At 37.9% G+C, this 19,818-nt stretch overlaps 1 protein-coding gene across 1 annotated transcript in view; it reads right to left on the bottom strand.

The window, feature by feature from the left end:
- Positions 1-15,701: 15,701 nt before the first annotated feature.
- MTPN (myotrophin) overlaps positions 15,702-19,818 on the bottom strand; it is a 30,938-nt gene continuing 26,821 nt past the window's right edge. The window contains exon 4 of the mRNA XM_040062602.2: positions 15,702-18,933. Within this exon, the coding sequence (XP_039918536.1) occupies positions 18,847-18,933 (87 nt within the window). The 3' untranslated portion in view covers positions 15,702-18,846. The remainder of the gene's footprint in view (positions 18,934-19,818) is intronic.

Here is a 19,818-nt window from a genome sequence, read left to right as displayed (position 1 = left end):
AACCCAGGATTCACCTTGCACAGAGAACATGGCACCACAAATAATACAAAATCCTCTCCAGGTCAAAACATGAGTTGCTTTAAATGTGACATCACACGGTGTGATTCTTGTGGCTGTCCCAAGCAGGGCCAGAGTTGGACTTGGATGATCCTTGTGTGTCCCTTCCAACTCAGAGTACTCTGTGATTCTGTAATTCTGGAAGTTATTAACAGAGCCCACATGTTTTTTTTCATAAGTCTGTCATGTAACAGATTTATAAAGTAAGATCTCGAAGCCAGCTTTTGTTTTCCTTACTTTGCTAATGTTGGGTATAAGAACACTCAGACGTTTTGGGAAGTAACTAAGAATTTTTTCATCTACAGAACTTTTTAAAAAATAAACTAATAATTATTTCCCTAATAGTTAGGGAAATAAATAACAAAACCAACCTATTTTTTTCAATATTGCACCTTTCTAGAAAAGCAAGAAATCCTAAAGCTGCAAGGTTTTCTAAGATCTCCTCTAGTCTTCTCCTCCCTACTTATTTCTTTTTATCTTAGTTATATCAAAAATGTCCACTTTAGCAGGCAGGAAAGTTTTCCTTTCCCTAAAACCTATTAATCAAGTGAACTTTTTATTCTTGAGGTGTAGAAGGTCTCTTCTTCAGGTTCAGTGTATCTGACGTCCTCCCCTTAGATGCCTTCTGCAAAGGCAAACTAAAAGTGTCCAAGTCAACAGGAAGCAAAAAACCTGGGATAAAAAAAGTTCCTGCAGTACCTTTGAACTTTTCTCTGTGTATTTTTAAGAGAGCTCTCTAAAAATGAAAAGGGCGAATCTCATAATAGCTGAAACAGAGCTTCAGAGCCTGAAGACATTTAATATCTCAGCATTAACTATTCATTATGAGGCCATATGGATCAGTTCAATAAATGATGAAATAAGTTATTGAGAAGCCAAGCCAAGAATACTGGAAAGAAACACTCTCTTACCCAGATCAGCCACAGACTTACACATCTGTTGTTGAAAATGCTCTTAGCCCACTGAAGGCTCTATGTGTATATCTAGAGTCTCATAATCATTTTTCCCAGGTTGCGGGAAATGGCTTTCCCATTTTTCTCTTTTTCATTCCTATTTTTGGCCCTTTCTCTGGTGATTGAGCCTCATCTCCTTTGTCAGCCACAGAATGACAAAATCTGTACTAAAAATGACACTGAGAGCTAGATGATTGAGATTGTTCACTGATGATTCAGATCAAACCATGTGTGGCATGGAACGTGAACACAAAAAACCTGCATTTTATCACACCAAGAGATTACAGTTTTCACAGGTGAGTACAGCACAGCAGATCATTTTTCTAGAAGGAATATGTTATAGCAGTGATGCTGTTAGGTGTTGAAACAAGTGTTTTATGCATTATCAGCTGACAAGCAAGGTGAGAAGATCCTTAAAATTAGGTACAGTTAAAAGTCCTGCAGAGTAAAAGCTTTATCCCACTTCCAGACATTCTTAGAGATGTAATTATTTGTATTTATCTCTTGTAACTTAATAAAAGCCTCGTAAGTAGAGAAGAAAAAGCATGGAAATGTTTGCAGCAACATAAAATTTAGAATTAACTGATATTTCGTTGCAAGTACGGTTGAAATCACCTTTCTGATTATTTACAGCTCATTGTTTTCTCCCTAATAATGTAGGACTGGCTCAAGGAAGTCACATTTATGGTTGATATGCTTTTATGTCTTGGAGTCCTTTGAGTTTGTTATATTTATTTGTAAGCAAGGTTATGATATTTATTTGTAAGCAACTTGGATTAAGCTTCCTATTGCATTAATTTGAAGTGTTGCCTAAAATTCTGCGTCTGGAGCACTAGAAGAGCTAACATCTCTCTAACACAAAGTCCTAATTTAGGTCATACAACCACAGACACATGATCTAGTCCAGGGTTGGGGTTTTTTGCCCGTTTTTATTTTGCAACAAACTCTTATTTGCAAAGAAGAAAGGTCTTGTGTGAGGAAAGGCCTTTCCTTGGGCAGTACTTTTGAGCAGAACCATTTATTTCCCATGGGGAAAATGCTTCCCTTCAGGTGAAGGAAGCACTTTTCAAAGACACGGGTTTTTATATTGCCTCAAATGTGTTTCCTGTAGACCCTGGTGTTGTTGAAGCCTGCAGTGAGGACCAGGATTTCCATCACGAGGATTCCCCCAGTGACCTGAAGGAGGTCTCACCCACTCTGCCTGGGCAGAGAGGCTGCACAGACCCCACCACGACACTGCCCATGCTGGTCCCCAGTGCTGACCTGGAACAAGACCTTTGGGAAGAAGTGGTACAACCCCTGAGACAAATCTCTGCAGCTGCACCATGGCAGTTCTTATAACATGCAGCCTGTTTTTATAGCTCCAGCCTGACTGGCAGCAGCCCCCTGCCTCATCCTGCAGAGTGAGCAAAGTGCCGCTTCAAGCCATTGTTAGGGTTGCTTCACCTGTAAAATGGACAACCTAGATCAAAACTGGAACCATAGGTTTGACTGACTCACTGAGACTTGCAAGATGCCAGCCCATTTACAAGAGATTGCTTGTCAGCTCTAGCAAGACTGTTCTTTAAATATCTGATTTTAGCCTGCACTTGACTTGAAAACCTGAAAGCACACCATCCTACAGTTTCAGAAGAAAACAAGGATAATGAGGAACAACCTCAGGAAAAACTTCTGTTCCGAATTCAAACTATACCTGAATAAAATATTAACACTCATGCAAAATGCAACACAAACTCAGGAGATCTAGTCCAACCTCCAAGAGAAAGTTTAAACTACAGCCCATGTAGATACAGCTTTGCATCCAGGAGGGATATCAGTGGGCATATTTGGCCACTGAAGTTGATGAAGCAGATCTTGCCGTACCAGACCTTTTGCTGCTTTCCTGTGGCTTTTTTTTTTTGCTCAGGGTGATGTCTGGACTGATGGAAAGCATGATTTTCCTGCTGCAGCTGTGTTCACTCCAGAAGCATTTTTCTAGCACACTAGTGGTCCTGGAAGTGCAGACATGGCCTCCAGCTAAAACTATCATCTGGTCACACACTTGAGCTCAAAGTTTGCATGCAGACAATGGTGTTTTCCTTTTCTTTGCACATCATTTGCTACTAATAAAAAGACAATAACAACATCAGATTTGTACCTTAAGCACAAATGAATAATAGAAGATAAATTATCCTGAAATATTTTTCAAAACTCAGGGAATAGCAGCCTCATAGCAGAAAATAAAAAGGCTTTTACAACCCCAAATGTGTTTATTAAGGGGTAAAACCATACCCCAGGCCATGTTATTTCAAATTAATGGAGCTTTTTAACACACATTTCTTGATATATCTTACTTGTATCTGCTGAAGTAATATGGAGCTGTGAAGCATGGCCAGAAGTGGTACTCTGCAGAGAAATCTCTGCTGGAGAAGCTGCAGAATTTTTTATAATTTCAATTAACTAAAGTGAGTGGGGCAAATCTCCAAAGCTAGTTGGCAAATAGTTTGTTTTTTATAAATCCCATTTTCCTGGAAATAAAGATCCATTCATTAGGAATGCTACATCATGAAGGAAAACTAAAACCTGTTAAAAAAACAAAACAAACCAATAAAATCCTGTCTAGGCTTGTAGACCTGTATGACGAGAGAAGCACAACCTTAGCACTGTGGATGCAGCCAAGTACGGCATGAGTGAAGAGAGGCCAGTGATGGCAGACATCATATCCCAGTGGGAGAGGAAATAAACTTTACTGCTAGAAGCTGTTTTCACACTAGAGTACTAATGCAGCCAGTGTGAACACACACACACAAATGAAGTATTGCACTTTGAAATTAATTAATTACATCAGCATATAGCCTGTGCCTATGCAGGGCATCAGAACTGAACTTTGATCAATTGAACAGCTTTGTGTTTTTTAACACTGTTCAACATCCAACATGGCTCTCAGAGCCATTTTTGAAATATTTTTGAGGTGTTTTGCCACCTGTTTTTCATAGACTGAGCTGTCATGGTGACTCAGTAGGATTCTGCAGAGCAGCCAGTGTTAGAATCAATGCAAACAGCTGCAGGGGATGTATCCTTGGAAGAAAGAGGAAAAAAAAAAATCTCCAAGATTTTAAATTTTCTTTTTAAAATTCCAAGCCTTTGTCACTTTTCTTTTTCCATAAGGTCCACACAGACAGTGCCTTCAACAAGCACGGTATCTGAAAACATCTGGAAGTATCCATAAAGTACACTGAATTACTCTGTTTCAGAGGATATCAAATCCAATGTCAACCTTTAAAAGCCCAGAAAGGCAGCTGAACTTATCATGCTCAATATGACTTTAAATATGATAATCCATATAAATTGCATAAATATCCATCCCTTATATGCATTTTTTGTCAGGCATGTATTTGAATGCTTTTTTAAAAGGTATATTTAGCTGCATTTGTATACCTCTCAAGAAGATGAAATTTCACAAAATCGCTGGCCTAGGAAGAGTTTGGAAAAAGGACACTGTTGCATGAGTAACTCCTCAAAACAAAACAAAACAAAACAAAACAAAACAAAAAAAAAAACCAAAAAAACCCCCAACAAACAAACAAACAAAAAACCCCAAAACCCAAACAAACAACAACAACAAAAACAAACAAAACAAAACAAAAAACACCAACCCAACAAAACCATCATAGCTGTTTCTAAGAGCATTTAGTGATGGAGACTCCATAGGCTTTCTCAGAAATGTTTCAGAAATTCACTATTTCTTGATGCCAGTTTACTCACTGTAGTTTACACCATTTTTATCTCATCTGCCACGGTCATGGAGAAAGCTTCCCTTCCTCCTTGCTAGAGTGTTTTACATATCAGAAGGTCTGTAATTGCTTGTTTTCAGGACCTTTGATCATTCTCGATGCTTTCCACTGCGTGAAGAGTGTTCAGAGTTTATCCTACTGAAACTGAGGACTTTTGATCTCTCAGAACTATTTGAAGTGGCAGCTGATGTCAAATATTAGCTTACTGTAAGCTGTTTACCTGTGTGCATTGTAGCACAGAACAGACACCACTATTTGGCCAGGACTTCTGGACACCACTACAAGGCCCTAAAGAGATTTAGCAGCAGCAAGCCCCAGAGGAACTTGAATGAGAATTTGGAGACTGCGAATTTTCCTTCTATTTCTATCCTTGACCATGGTGCTTTCAGCTCCAAGTATCTGCTTCCTCTGTCAAACCTCCCACATGCAAATGGTCTGTAAGAACCAGGCATTACTAATTTTATTTTTCAGCTGTTTGCCCATGCTATCATTGTATTGGGGAACTCTAGCAAAGTTTATACATTTCCATTCAAAGTATTTCTTCAAATTCCCAAGGACTGTCTACTGTATTCACAGACTGATGACAAGCAATTGAAACACAAGACGGTCTGATGGCTTGTCACGGGCTGTTTGAAGTGTCAGCCTGCTGGAAACCTTGGATTTTCAGTTGCAAAGCATTTCTGGAGCATATTGCAGAGATACAAGTTCACTCCATTCCAGGGCCTGCAAAATTAATGATCTGTCCAAACTTAGTTTAGATGGAGATGAAGTCATGCATTGAAGTTGCCTTAACAGCCACTGGTAATTTGTTGTTCGCTACAAGAGGCAGGGGCAGGGAATCAATTCATTCATGCAGGAAAGGAATCGATTGCTCCCCCAAGCATATGTTTACCCTTGTAAAGAGCAGTTTATAGAGTAGGACACCTCACAAGGACTTTGGAGAAAATGAGAACTTTTAATTGCCTGACCATTTACTTGTTTGGGATGCTAGCATTCTCTTGGTTCCTTTGAAGTCAGAGTGCGGAGTCCCCAAGGACTGTAAAGTTAGAGGATAATTACTGATTGTTAAGGAAATATGCTTTGTAAAATTATTGTCCATATTGTTCCTTCTCTATTGCCCCTCACCCTTGTTAGCCAATTGATTTTAAACAGAGAAACTTCCAGACAGAAAATGTTTAAGCTTTCTAAAGACTTTTGACAACAAGCAATCTCCCTTCACAAGAAGCTATTGAAGAAATCTGGCAATCAGCAGGGATAAAAGTCGTGGCACAGTTTAAAACTGGAGACATAAAGAATTGGACATCAGTGGTCATTTCTCACTGTTGACAGAGGTTAATACTGGAGTGACCTAGAGACCAGCCTCAGGACAGGACTGATGACATTCAACCCACGAATTAATGAATTGGAAAGGAAGGTGAACAGCAAGGTGTCCCCTTGATTAGTCTAGATTCTTGTGGCCACTAAGGATCACAAGAAACTTTGGAAAGACCTAGCAAAGACCTGGGGAATATGATGAATCCACAGACAGCTACAATTTTTGTCAGTACTGTAAATTAAGAAAGAAAAAATTGCTTCCTCTTAACAGCAGTTAAAATATTGTCTCAGGGTTAGTTTTGCTGTTGCTGTTAGGCTGCATTTTCTGCTATTTCAGCTCTCTTTAGGACCAGGTGAGAAGTAGTGCTAACAGAGGAAAAGAGGTTGGGGCTCAAACCACTAAGAGGAGGGAGGGAGGGAAATTCTGCTTCTTCAGCAGCATTTGTTATTTTAACTGTTTCATCAAACTGCACCCCGAACGACTTGTCTGAAGATCAAACAAAATAACAAGGAAATCAGCTCTCCTGAATCCAGAGACAGCCACTTCATTATTTGGAACATCATTCTTCTCAGCAGGGGAAAGCACTGAACAGCAATATTCTCCTGGCTGCCCACTGTGCCTTCCTGTGGGTATCTGTAATTCTCCCACCACTGCTGCAATGACAGCAACACATTTGTAGAAGCCAGGACAGCTCATGCCACTGTACCTCACACCAGTTGCATAAGGATCCTTCACACCAGACCCCAAGATGTTACCCTTTAAATAGATTTTCCTCTCCCTCCAGTGTGGCTTGCAGAAGCTCATCAACTGATGCCTGCAAGACCATAGCCTAAAAAAGGTGTTCAGCAGAGCTTAAAGCCATCCTAGAGGTGACAGCTGTGAAAAATGAAGTCATTTGCAGCCACCCTACACTGGCACTGCGAGGCAGGGAGCTGCCTCAAGGACAGGAGAACCCACAGCTTTGTCACAGTGGATTAGCTCACCTTCAGCCAGATAGATTTGTACTTCCCAACCTCCACCAGGATTGCTCATTACAGAATGGAAAGAGTTTAGTGCTTGTTTATTTCATTGAAATACACATTTATCTTTGTTATTTCTGTATTAAGGATTACTGGCTTGGGTGAGTGGTTCTCAAACTCTTCTGTATAATCAAACCAGAAGGAAGTTTCACAACTTCAAGCCAGCTGTATATAAATCAACAGAATGTGGTCATTCTCAAAAAGAGTCTGAAAGTGTAGAAAGCCTGTGGAAAGTAGTGCTTGGTAATTATTGTTCCCTTGTATACTGACAATTTTAAATATGCTTTTGCATTTTTTAGAAGCGCTGCTGTGCTTGCCTGTTTCAGGAAGAAACATTACAACTGCTTTCCTGTGCATTTTGCAATACTACATTTCACAATGCTCTTTCAACTCAGCAGAATATAGTGGTTTTACAGTTCAAGATTAAATAATAGCACCATTTAGAAAGCAAATATTGAGCCAAAGAACTTCAAAGCTGCAACATTCATTAATTCAGCTTCCACGTATTTAAAACTGTAACTACAATAAAAGAAAAAAAGCTAAATGAAAAAGCAAAATTAATTTGAAAATATTATAACATCTCAAGTTTGTACTTACTTCTTTTTCTCTCTCCTGAATTGCAGCACAAAAAGTGCCCTGAACTTTATCAACTTTTGTTTTACTATACTGAGTAAAAGCCATCTGCAGCAGAAACTATTGCACTGTGTAAACCTGAAATTTATTAGTGAATGTATTTGCAACAGATACTCATTGCTTTCCTTTCCTTTCTTTTAGGGTTAAAACTCCTTCTCTTGCCCCAGATATATAGACAGCTTTGCTGCAAGAATAATTTTGCCTTTTTTTTTACCAAATTTTCACCATGAACACTCTATCTTATTTTCCTCTTTATTATATTACCTGATAATTTTCTGGTTGCCCTAACAACACTAAAAATATTCTACTTTGCCCCTCTTATGTACTACCTCAAGATATTTTCTGCAGCATCACCTTCCAGTGCAATTTCCTCCGAAAGTTATCAATTCATAATCAAAAAGAGAGCAATGATTTGGACCCAGCTGCTTTGACAGCACAGCCACATGAATTGCACATGATCCCCCACACATCAGCTTCTTGTTTATTAAAAAGTCCTCCCCACCACTTTTAAACCACATTTTATTTTCCAACCAAGTATTATTTCCTGACATGCAAGCAGGGCAAATTCAGAGTTCAACTTGGCAGTAATAACCTGGGCAACTGCACAGGTTAACAGTGCTTAAACTCATGAGCGTTTCTTCCTTTTGATCTTTCGAGAGGGAAATCATAACTGGCAAGGTCCAACCAAATCTTTTCAAGGAGGGACTTGCTAAATAACTGTGAAACTGAGGGAGGCACACATTTTCTGGGGCCTGAGTTTATTTATATGTTGGAGAACCAGAAATCAACAAAATTCTCTTTTTTCCCCTCTCTCTACATACTTCTTTTATGAGTCTGAATTCCTTTGCTGCAAAAATAACTTCTTGCAGGAACAACACTCAAAGTTCAACTTTATCTTTGCAAGAGCTAAACGCCACAGATTAAAAGCAGTGAAACTATTTAATGGCCTCCCTAATATTTTCCCCTAGTATTTCTCAAGTTAGGGAAGCACTAAATCTGACAGAAATAGAAAAGATCGAAGTTTTTGAGAGGAGCTGCCCTCCTGTAGACACTTGGCCTGGCTATCAATGAAAACAACACCACACAGAAACATTTGCTCCTGACATGGTGGTAAGTAGAGCAGATTGCTAACACATGAACCTTGGAGGCTGAGTACCTCATATTTCTCTGCTGTAGTCACACAACCTTGGGGAAACCAGTTAGAAGATGCTACCAGTACTGGCAATAGGTATCAAAACAATAAAAAATAAAAACTCGAGTTAAGTGGCAATTTCTCAGGCAGAAACACAAAGTAATTTTTTCTGTCATCTCCGTTCGTTGGTTGGTTGCTTTTCTTTTTTTCCCCCTCTTTTTTTTGGTAGCTCTTTTTCTTCGAGAGGGGAGGGTAGAAGGTTGTTTATTTTGCACTTGGAGAGGAAGTGGCAGAAAATCAAGGTTATTTTCATACCAGGTTTTCGTATTTCTTACCAGCTGCCTCTCAAACGCAAGTACAACCATTTAATTCCTCATTACAAAGGAAGTGTTTGGATTAAATAGCCCTAAATTCTTCAGTTCTCAAGAGGAAATTTTTATACGCTAGGTACCAATTGTGATAACGATGTCTGATGTGATCCATTTACGTAGCATTCAGATGTTACAAAAAAACTTCACCATTTTTTATTCTTATACTAACCCTGCCAAAGATACAAAGTATCAAATTTTAACCACAAAATTTTATAAAATTCCAGGAATCCAGGAAATTCCTGCCTTTTATTACCTGGTGATCAATGGTCCATGACTAAGATGAATTACCCTCTCTCTTTCTTCCTAAAATGAAAGAACAGTAATTAAAGGAAAAAAAAAAAAAATTTTTTCTGTGCTAGATGTTACTCTGCCTGTTTACACATACAGAAGTTTCCCTCAGGCAACAAGGGATTATTCTATTTTAATCAAAGAACATACACAACATAACTCTCAGCTTTAAAAGAACAAAAAGACATAGAATAATGAATTCATCTACCACTACAGGTGAATTTTGGAGTAGAAGGGAAAAACCTGACTGAATTCCTCATTATGACAAAAGAAACCCTGAAAAATAATCCCAACTGCTGATTTTGACATAAAAAATGACATTTCTTACTATTAACCTCTCAAAAAATAGATATAGCATAATTTCAAAGCCTCTGCAAGTATTTCCTCTTAGTCAAATATGTTACGAAGTTGAATCCCTGACTACGTATTTGCCTTTATCACTGCTGCACTTACACTAAATAAAACTTACAATGAAACTTGCTACCCTCTCAGTGTGCATCCACAGTGATTTTGTAACAGGACTGCTGGCAAGAGTGACAAAGCTTTACACTGGGGTTTTTGGCCATAGGCTTTTTTACAGTGGGACACAGAACCTTTGAACAAACATTCCAAATCCCCAGAAAATCACTGAGACGTGACCCATCCATAGGTGCATCCTAGCACATGTACCTACTACCTGGCAAAGGTTTGAACATTTCTTTGGGAGAGATTCCAGCAGGATAAACTTTTTTACCCACAGGAAGTTTTCACCAGACAGGTCACACTCACGTAAGCTCTTTCAAATCAGTGTTTCCTCACTTGGGTAGGTTGTCGCTAGATAAGAGCAACAACAATCTGGTTGAAACCTTTTTTTAAAAGGTAACAGCTTTCTGCCTAGATGGCCATGAAATTACTGATGGGTTTTCCCAGTCACCAGTGCATTTGGAGGTCCATGATGTGTCACAGCTGCTCTCCAGTGTGAAAAGGCTTGGAAAGGCTCTGCACTGACACGGGCCTCTGCTTCACAGCAGAACTCCAGTGAGATAAAACCAGCATTTTCCAGTCCAAACGGCTGAGGAGCAAGGGACACCTAACATCTTCTGAAAAAAAAAAAAAAAAACCCTAAAAAGTAATAAAACCCAATTCACAGAGAACATGTTTCATCTATCATTTTGAAGCAGGAAGGCAATTAAAAACATGTTCAGCATGAACACACACAAGTATTACCAAGCACTTAAACTCAAAACACTTACAACAAAAGCCAACAATTTTAATTAATTAGATTATATCTCACAGATGCACAAAAAAATCTTATTCATTAAATTACCAGGTGCTCAGGGAAACAGGCTGATTTGTTGAACACAAAATCTGAATACACCTTTCTTTGCCTTACCTCAGCCTTACTGCCTCCCAACCCCCTAGCCTGCAGCTCAGATTTTTATAAACTTGGCTTAAAATTGTTACTGAAAAGCACTTAGTCTCCAATAGAAACGGTAAAGAAATAGAAACTGGTCTATGGAAAAACTGCTCAGTCACTATTGGATCATTTTTATCCTTCACTTGCCTGCCTCGTTCACTGGTGCAAGATTTCAAAATCCTGCAAGGCCCAACTCAAGCTCCTCTTAGGCTCCTATGTTTTTCTTTTTACTCTTCCATGCTGCAGATGGTCTTTCAAATCCTGATCTTTAATCAGAAGTGTCTGTTTACGAGTCACCCTCCTAGCAAAAATGCCTGATCTTTGAGGCATGCACTTCCCCAGATGTATTCTGAGTTATGCTTTATCACAACTAACGCGAACATTAGGAATCATAAGGCCAACTACAGCATAAAGAGCTGCAGGATACTAACAAGTGACGTCTTCTATTTCTGCCAGCAGTATGATGTAATAGCCATCAGCAGTTCAGTGTCATAAATTCAGTACCTCACAGCTTTCAGAAAATTACCTTGCTGCAAAGGTTGAAACAAAATACACTCATTTAAATTATACCTAGCAACCTGCTGCAGTACCACAGAACAAGTTGGCTTGGAAGGGACCTTAAGGATCTTCCAGTCCCAGCTTTCTAGAAATCAGGAGTGAGGAATCAAAAGGGCCTCAAGAACTCCAACAACAGGCAAGTTAAACCACTTCTGTCACATCCCCATTACTTCAGGGTAGCACCAAGGATCTCTGTGGCAACCACTGACATTACTGTATTTTGCAACCACTTTATCTCCTAACAGATTTCAGGAAAAACAAACAAACAAACACCCCCCCCCCAAAAAAAAAAAAGAACAAAACCCAAACAAACAAAACAAACAAAATAAATCCAACAAAAAAACCCCAACAAACAAGTATTAAGTAAATCATGGCATTCTGAATCTGCATCTATTCTGAGCACCCCTGATGTGAAAAAAAGGAGATAAAACATCTGATCTTTTAAGAAAAGACACAAACTTCTAAAAGATTTAAAGAACATGCCTGTAGTATAAAGGAGGTTAAGATGGAGAAAGCCTTTCATTTTTTTTTATTTCTCCTCAATCCTTCCTCCTGTGGTTTTAATTCTTCCTTTCCCATTACAGATGACAGACTTAGATGAAGGGTTTTTTAATAACATCAACTAGAAGTGCTCTGCCTACTCAAGGCCCCATTAAAAAGGGAAAACTGGTGGAGGCAAAGCACAGCTTTTGGGAGCTGTGCATTCAGGAGGGGCAGGCACTGATGAGAGAATAGGAGCAGGTGTCACAGGCCAGCTCTGGCACACCGAGAACAAATGCTTTAGACAGAATGTGATCTTTTGAAACCACTCAGGGAGGCTTGGGCAGTTATTTACAGCAAAGTTCACTCTCTGTACATCTCTCTCAGCCTCACCTCCACCGATAAAAGCAACCGCAATCTCAGCCTCTGAGCTTTGTAAATTGGGAACAAGGGAATTCTTTTTTCCCCAAAGCCACTATCTGTTAAGTAACTGCCAGTTACTTTTTTTTTATTTATTTTTTTTTTTTAAAGCCTAAAGAAAGAATGGCCAATATATATTCAGCTTTTTATAGCGAGAACACAACATCAGAAGCAGATTATGCAGCCTCATTGCTACAGGCTGGATCTATTTTCTTTCAAGTTACTATTTAATATGGCTTTGTAAATATTTAAATGTATAGCTACTTTCAATAAATTAATCTATAATTTTAGGTCTTGTTCTTATGTTTAAAGCCTCCAACACAAGAAATGTGTGTGTGCTTACTCCACCTGTCTCATCTCTCTCTAAAAGTGCTCTTCTGTGCTTCCAGGAACATTAATGACAGCGACTGCAAATTGCACTAAAAAACTCTTTAAGGTATATCAAGACCTGAGAGATAATCCTCCCATCAGCTTACATTTTAATTGAACAAAAGAGAAGGAAAGAAGTTGATAAGTGAAACACAGAAGTTTGTGCAACATCACAAAAAAAACCCCCCAAAACCCCAAACCTGCTGCTGTTGTATTGATCCCACTTCAAGCAGCATCTCGCCAATATCCCAAAACCTGTTCCAGACTTATCTACATGTGGATATTGGTATGAGGTGCTACACAACCTTTCCGTAGCAATTTGTCAGAAGTATAGATGTGAGGTGTCCTTCAGCACAAATGTTCTTATATAACAGACACACAAATACAGGTTATTCCTTTTTTTTTTTTTTTTGCTAAAATATTGTAGAAGATATATTTTTATCATAAAACGTAAAATTATTGCTTTTTGCAAAAGAGCAATGAAAAAACCCTACAAAATTAGTGTTGCAAGACAAAGCTCACAAAAATATTTATAATTAACAAGAATGAACTTTGCAAAATACTTCTGGAATATAAAATCAAAATTTATTTGCCATAGATCTGGTTTGGTGGCTTTACTGAGAAATTTGCAATAACCAACCAACCAACAAGGCATTTTGTGTCAATCTAGCAGATCTGGTGGTTTTCCACTGAAAATAATACAAGAATAAATAAAAGGAATAAAATAAAAAAAGGTGGTCGGACACAGTCACAAGATGCTGCTACTCAAATAAAAGGCTACAAACCTTAATTAAAAGTGTATTTCAAAAGGAAAGAGGAAGTATAATTTAATTTCCATGATGAGTTACATACTTTTCAAGACTTCCCATCTCCAAATACTTTTCAGACAAAAGAGTTAAAACATTAATCCAAAAGAGATCTTGTTTATTTTACTTTGAGACAAAAGCTTTAGTTAAACAAACTGAATGTTCTTCCAAATGTAATGAGGAATTACTTTCATTTAGAGGAAAAATAGTAACACATAGAAAGAAATGTTTCAGAAGTGAATTATTTAATATATGCACCAAAATTGAGCTCACTGGCCAAGAAACTATTTTTGAGACTGAGTTTTGGACCCTTCAGATTTATGTTCAGCTTGAGACAACTGAAATAAATTTTCCTTTAATGAATTTTGATAAATGGATTGAGACATGCAGTCTGTTTTGGGTTTGGCACACTGTCCTACGTCTTAACTTGAATGGCCACGAGATGAACCTCAGTGCATGAAAGCCTCTATTCTTAACTTTTGAAATGTTGCAAAATGATGTAGTAAACAAGAACTGAGTGAAAAGCACACAAGAATCATGTCCCTGTGGCAGCCTGCAGTACACTCAACCCAGATATTTAGGATGTGGGAGAATGGAGAGATGCACTCAGGTGATCTCCAAACACCACTTGAAGAGTGAAGACTCCAGAGACTCCAGGATTTCTATCTGAAAGAAGGCTCTCCAAAACAGCATTAATCAAAATAGCAAACAATGGTATTTATGGCAACGCTTCCAGGTTTAAAATTGGAAAACCCTGTTTTGACTGCTAAGCTGGGGAGAGAGGAGCCCTGATCCTAGGAAAAAATATTCGTTCACTTCCCAAGCAGACAATAACTGCATTTTTATTTGAAGACTCTGAAGACACTGCATGAAACCAACTGCTTTTCAAACACTCATCTAGGAAGTTTATGGCATAGCTTAGAGTTGAAAGCTGTTCCCAGATTTCAGATCATGACAAACAAAAATATTTTGAGGAGAGCTCTGAGTATAGTTTTCTCCAATCTGAGAGAAACAATCAAGTGGTGCAATTGAAAAAATTCTATTCTTGGAACAACATCCTTTTGGAAGCTGGCTGGGAAACCATTCTCTTTCAAAAGATGAGCCATAGATACATAAATATTAGAGACTCTTTTACCTGCATAGATGAATTGTGTTTGCCAGTCACTGAGGAATGTGAGTGAAAGAAATCTGAATTTTGAACTGAGAATATTTCCTCCAGTAGAAAAACTGCCCATTAAAAAAACAAAACCCGTAAGTCACACCAAAACCACTCACAAAACAAAGAATCACTAATCCAAACACGAGAACTGAAGCCCACACACATCAGTTGCCACTGACCATTACATTTAAATGGCTTCAGCATTTATAGTGAACACACACTCATTCTCGCCAATATTTGACTGCAAGGTTGTGCATACAGCAAAAAAAGTTCTGAAAACTTTTCAAAGTTTAGCAGAGAAAAGGAGGAAAATTTAGTTTATTTTGAAATTTTTTTTTTTATATATTTATAGTTCTTCTACTTTGACACATCTTCCTGTACTTTTAAGTGTCTATTTTAAAATAAATCATAACACTTCAGGCAATTAGATTCAAATCTCTACTGACAAGCAAAGTTATAAAAGGAAATTCTGACAAAGTCACTGTAAAGATGTCACAAGAATAATGAATAACCATTTCTATACAATTTTATTTATACTTCAGCTGTGATTCCTGTTAATCACTGTTTTCAGTTTCTCTGATGAAGTAAAGGAGAAAGTAAATTGCTTCAGTCTTCAGAGGTAATAGGAGAAACATTCCTCTCTCTACAAATTGTCACTTAGAATTTGACATGAATAGAAGGATCTTCAACATCATGCATTACCATTTAAGCAGGAAGAACAGGCAACAAGACCACAAAAATAATCAAAACACCTTTTAAATGGATGTAATTTAAAACCCCTCAAAAAACCCACAAAGAACATTATATACTTAGTTTTCAAAGCAGCTTCCATTCCACATCTCAGTCTTCTAAGCAACTAAACAGTTTAATCACTGTACATGTGAGCTGGAACTTAGATGCCTTCCAGGCAAATAAAAAGTTGTAGCCTGAGGTTAAAAGAACATGGGAGCAGAGAGGGAAATGAAACCCAAATTCTTGTCTCGCACAATTCAAGTTTATTCCATTCATTCTTGCAACACAAACTTAAAAATACAGTATCATTTAGCATTCTGATGTCTATGAACCACGATAATGATGAACCCAACTGTGTCAAAACAGTCAACAATGGTGAAAAGAGAAAGTCAAATATCAAAATGCACAGAGCACTAGTTTTTCTTCTGTCACTGCGTAGAAAGATGATTGTTTATCCATTTACAAAATATAATTAAGACAAGTTCGTTTTGAAGTTTTGCATGCAACACTGCAATTGCTTGACCTAGAACACTCTATTCTTGCCAGCCTCTTCTACAAATAATCAATGTTATGTTCAGTTCCATTTGACTATTGTACTCCTTTTCTCATCTGCTCCCAGTAAGAAAAAGGGAGCAGAGGGTACAAAATCCAAAATATACTTAAGTTTATAACTTATTCAGCACAAATTTCAAAGGAAAAGGTTTAAAAACAGAGTGGATTTCCAAGTATCTGCAATTCCAGTCTGACAAAGTATTTAAATTCTGTTTATAGAATGAAAAATAATTTACAGTTTGGTATTTCCATCTAGTTAGGACCTACTCAAAGATAGAGGAAGCCACCCATCATTTTTTTCCACAAAATAGCTAACAAGAAAGAAACGAGTGAACAAGCCCAGTCTCCAGACAATTACAAATGCATATGCTTTTATTTTTACTTTTTTTCTTTTAAATCCTGGGCAAAATGATTAAACACCTGTTATGTAGTGCAAAAAGCAGAAAAGTATTTCTTCTTTATAAGCCAAACATTAAATGCCATCTTTTAAACGATCTCAAAAGGCAGCTTGGGTATATATTACAGCCAAATTAACACTTGACTCACTGAAATCTGTTTGCTTCTTTTTTTCCCCCACCAGGGTGAAGTAAGAAAAAAATAAGGTGTCCCCATAATTGTAGAAAAAGGGAGGCAAAATTGCCTCAGTGAATCTCCAGAAGAGTTAGTACAAAGATGATATTTCTTTGCTCACTTAAATGAGAGTTAAAGGGAAGGGCAGGAAAGAATACAGAAGAAAAAAAAAATAACCCAACAAAATTACAAAACCACTATGGCCAGACAACTTGACAGTAATCAACACAAAAAACTTGAATAATCAAGTTCTCAACATAAAAACAGATTGCAGTTTTCTAGACTAGTATTTGAAAAGCTAAGTACTTAATAGCATAATATGGAGGCAAAGTGATGCCAAAGATTTTTACTTTCATAGCTGAATAAAGAGCTAAACCTATAGTCTGTGTTCACACTATTACAATGACATGACAATCCAGCACTGAGCAGAGGTAAGATTAGAGTCCTCTTATAAATAGTTACTAAAAGCACTGTTCACCAAATATTCTTGTTCTTTTATAAGCAGTTTACCAATTGAGTTATCACTGATTTCCAACCCTTCTGTTCTTCCTTGCCACCCACCTCCAAGAAATAGAATAACTGCACTGTACAGTTTATGGCCAGAGTTGATTGTTTTCTCCACTGCTTTTCTTATGGTATGAGTAGATGTAGATCAGTTCCCGCTCTCATTTTACAGTCTAAATACAATGCTTTTCATATCCAAGACATTCAATCCTAATATGCAACATTCTTCAAGTAAAACTAAGTCTCCATTAAATACGAGTGGTAGTCACCAGTCTACTTCTATATATCCTCTCAATTTCAACAGTGATATCAAAATAATATCAGCTACTTTTGTTTAAGAATTCAGCATGAGACGTTATATACATTTGTTTTTCTGTACTGTGTTCGTTATCAGGCAGTTTGACATCTGTATTCCAAAAGAAAGGAAGATGTATAGTTTGTGGTATAGAACCTGTTACTCAGTTTTAGCTGAACCAGGAGTCTAATGAAAATTTTCAGGATGAAAGCCAGAAGCTCAAACATTCCTGAGGACCACAAGATGTGACGGGAGTGCCTACGACATCCTTAAATACCTCCCCATGAATGATCAAGACTGTCATACTTACTGGTACAGTAAATCTTATCTAAAAGTCAATGGTTAATGTGATATGGTCACACTGGGAACTTCCAGAACAAGCCTCATGCCTTAATGGAATTTAAGAGGTTCATCCATTCGACAATGAAACACTGATTTGAAGGTACACACAACGAAAAAAATTCTGTAATTGTTAGAGCAAGTTAAGACTTCTGCTTGTACATCTTCCTGCTTCTACGTCTGAAATTAGATAGGTTCCATGTTTACCAGAAAAATTTAGCAACAAAATTCATCTGATATGAATGTCTAAATAACTTCTGTTCCTTTTCCACATTTGCTTTGATTATCCTTGTGTACCAGACATCCTGGAGCTTTCACATGTGTCTAGGAATTTTATGCTGATGTGGCGAGTAAAGGAATTTCATCTTACATTCCTTTTGGAAAAAAACTACAGTGAAATTTTGACCTCTCTCTCAAAAGCAGTTACTTAAAATGTCTGTCCTGAACTAGAACAAATATGGGATAGAAAGACTTCAAATTCAAGCCTCCAAAAGTACCTTGGCAGATATTATGGAGTGTAACACCACCATGTCTTGGTTTGCTCAAGAGTCAGAAAACATTAGTGTGACATCCAATTAGTCAATATAAAGAACAGCTCCAATAACTAGTATCAAAAGTCCTCAAAACTGCAACAGAAGCTTTAGGCAGAAGAAGAATAAAGCTACCCACTGAGAGAGAAGAGCAACCCAGCCACCTACGTTACTACACTTCAGATTATGGCAGACACTAAGAGCATGGGACTATTGTCTCCTTCACAATTAGTTCCAGGTACATAGCACAGACTTCCATCTAAAGGAAGTACTTCCATCTATCTAGAAAATCTTAGTACTAATCTAGGAGGCTTACAAGCCAAAAATTTAGCATGGTCTGTCTTCCTTCTTCCATTTTCACTAGAAAGGGGAAGAGATTGTGCACTGGAAAGAAGTCCTACAGGGACACTGTTCATAATAGTTTTAAAACCTCTCCAACCAGATTATCTTCGATATAAGCCCCTAACTAGTCTGACTCATAAAGAATTTCCCTCCCCCCAAAGTGTTTAGCTGAAGAAGCTGGAAGATGCAAAGAGTGACAGACAGGCAGCAGTGTGAGGCCACAGGAGAGACATTTAAGATATCAGTCCATCCGTCACTGAAGAAGAGTCTTGATTGCCTGGTTGTCAGTGGCTTCAAAGGCAGTTAGTCCATCCGGGCCTTTCACAGTCTTATCAGCACCCTGGAAAGACAATGAGAAGGACTGTCAATTCAGAAAGCCATAAGTACAAAGTGTGCCAAAAGTTACATACCTTGCATAATTATACTGATTACATATAGCTTTTTACTGCAGTGCCTTGTTTTCATTCAGAAACCAACCAGGCAAGATTTATGTACAGATCTTTTCAGCATGCAGCTGATCTGAGTTTCCAACTTTGTAGTTTAAAAATAAGGAAAAAGGCCACATTATTTTTGTTACAAAGCAAGTTGCAAGTCCAATGAATTATCAGTGGATTTTTTGTTTCTAGCAACTACTACACCTACAAAAGTAAAAACTCAGGGTTACACACTTCTACAAAATCTACAGTGCAAGAAGCTCTCACATGCTAAATTGGACAGGTAATATCTGGAAGAGCTGATTTACTAGCAAATCTATTCCTTCTACATCATAAAATGGCCACACTCATCAAGGATTGTGTTTCTCTTCCATTCTGGGAAAAAAAGTCCCTACTGATACATCAGAAAAACAACACCATAAAATCATTCCAAGTCCAAAACTGTTCAGGTTTGTTTTGAAAGATACGTGTACACCTAGAAGACAACAAAACACAACAGGCAGACAACAGGAAAATGAAGGGCAATGCACCAACTGGATAAATTAGAGGATAATGCACCAACTGGATAAATCAACTGCTGCAATAAACTGCTGCAAGTAAGCACAAGCACGGTGCCAGATTTATGGGAGGAGAACAAAAGGGAAACAGTGATTAACTAGTTATGTTTGCTTTGAGCACTGTGTAATCATACTCATGAAAGGGAAAACACAGACTACATTGTAAATGGGACAGTTAAATAAGGGGACAAAAGTCATTAGAGATCACAGGACTGATTTCAGAACAACTTGGCA

Source organism: Hirundo rustica, chromosome 4, assembly GCF_015227805.2.
Source record: "Hirundo rustica isolate bHirRus1 chromosome 4, bHirRus1.pri.v3, whole genome shotgun sequence".
Classification (NCBI taxonomy): Eukaryota; Metazoa; Chordata; class Aves; order Passeriformes; family Hirundinidae; genus Hirundo; species Hirundo rustica.
The sequence above is the reverse complement of the archived record's forward strand: the minus strand, read 5'-3'. Positions and strand labels throughout refer to the sequence as shown.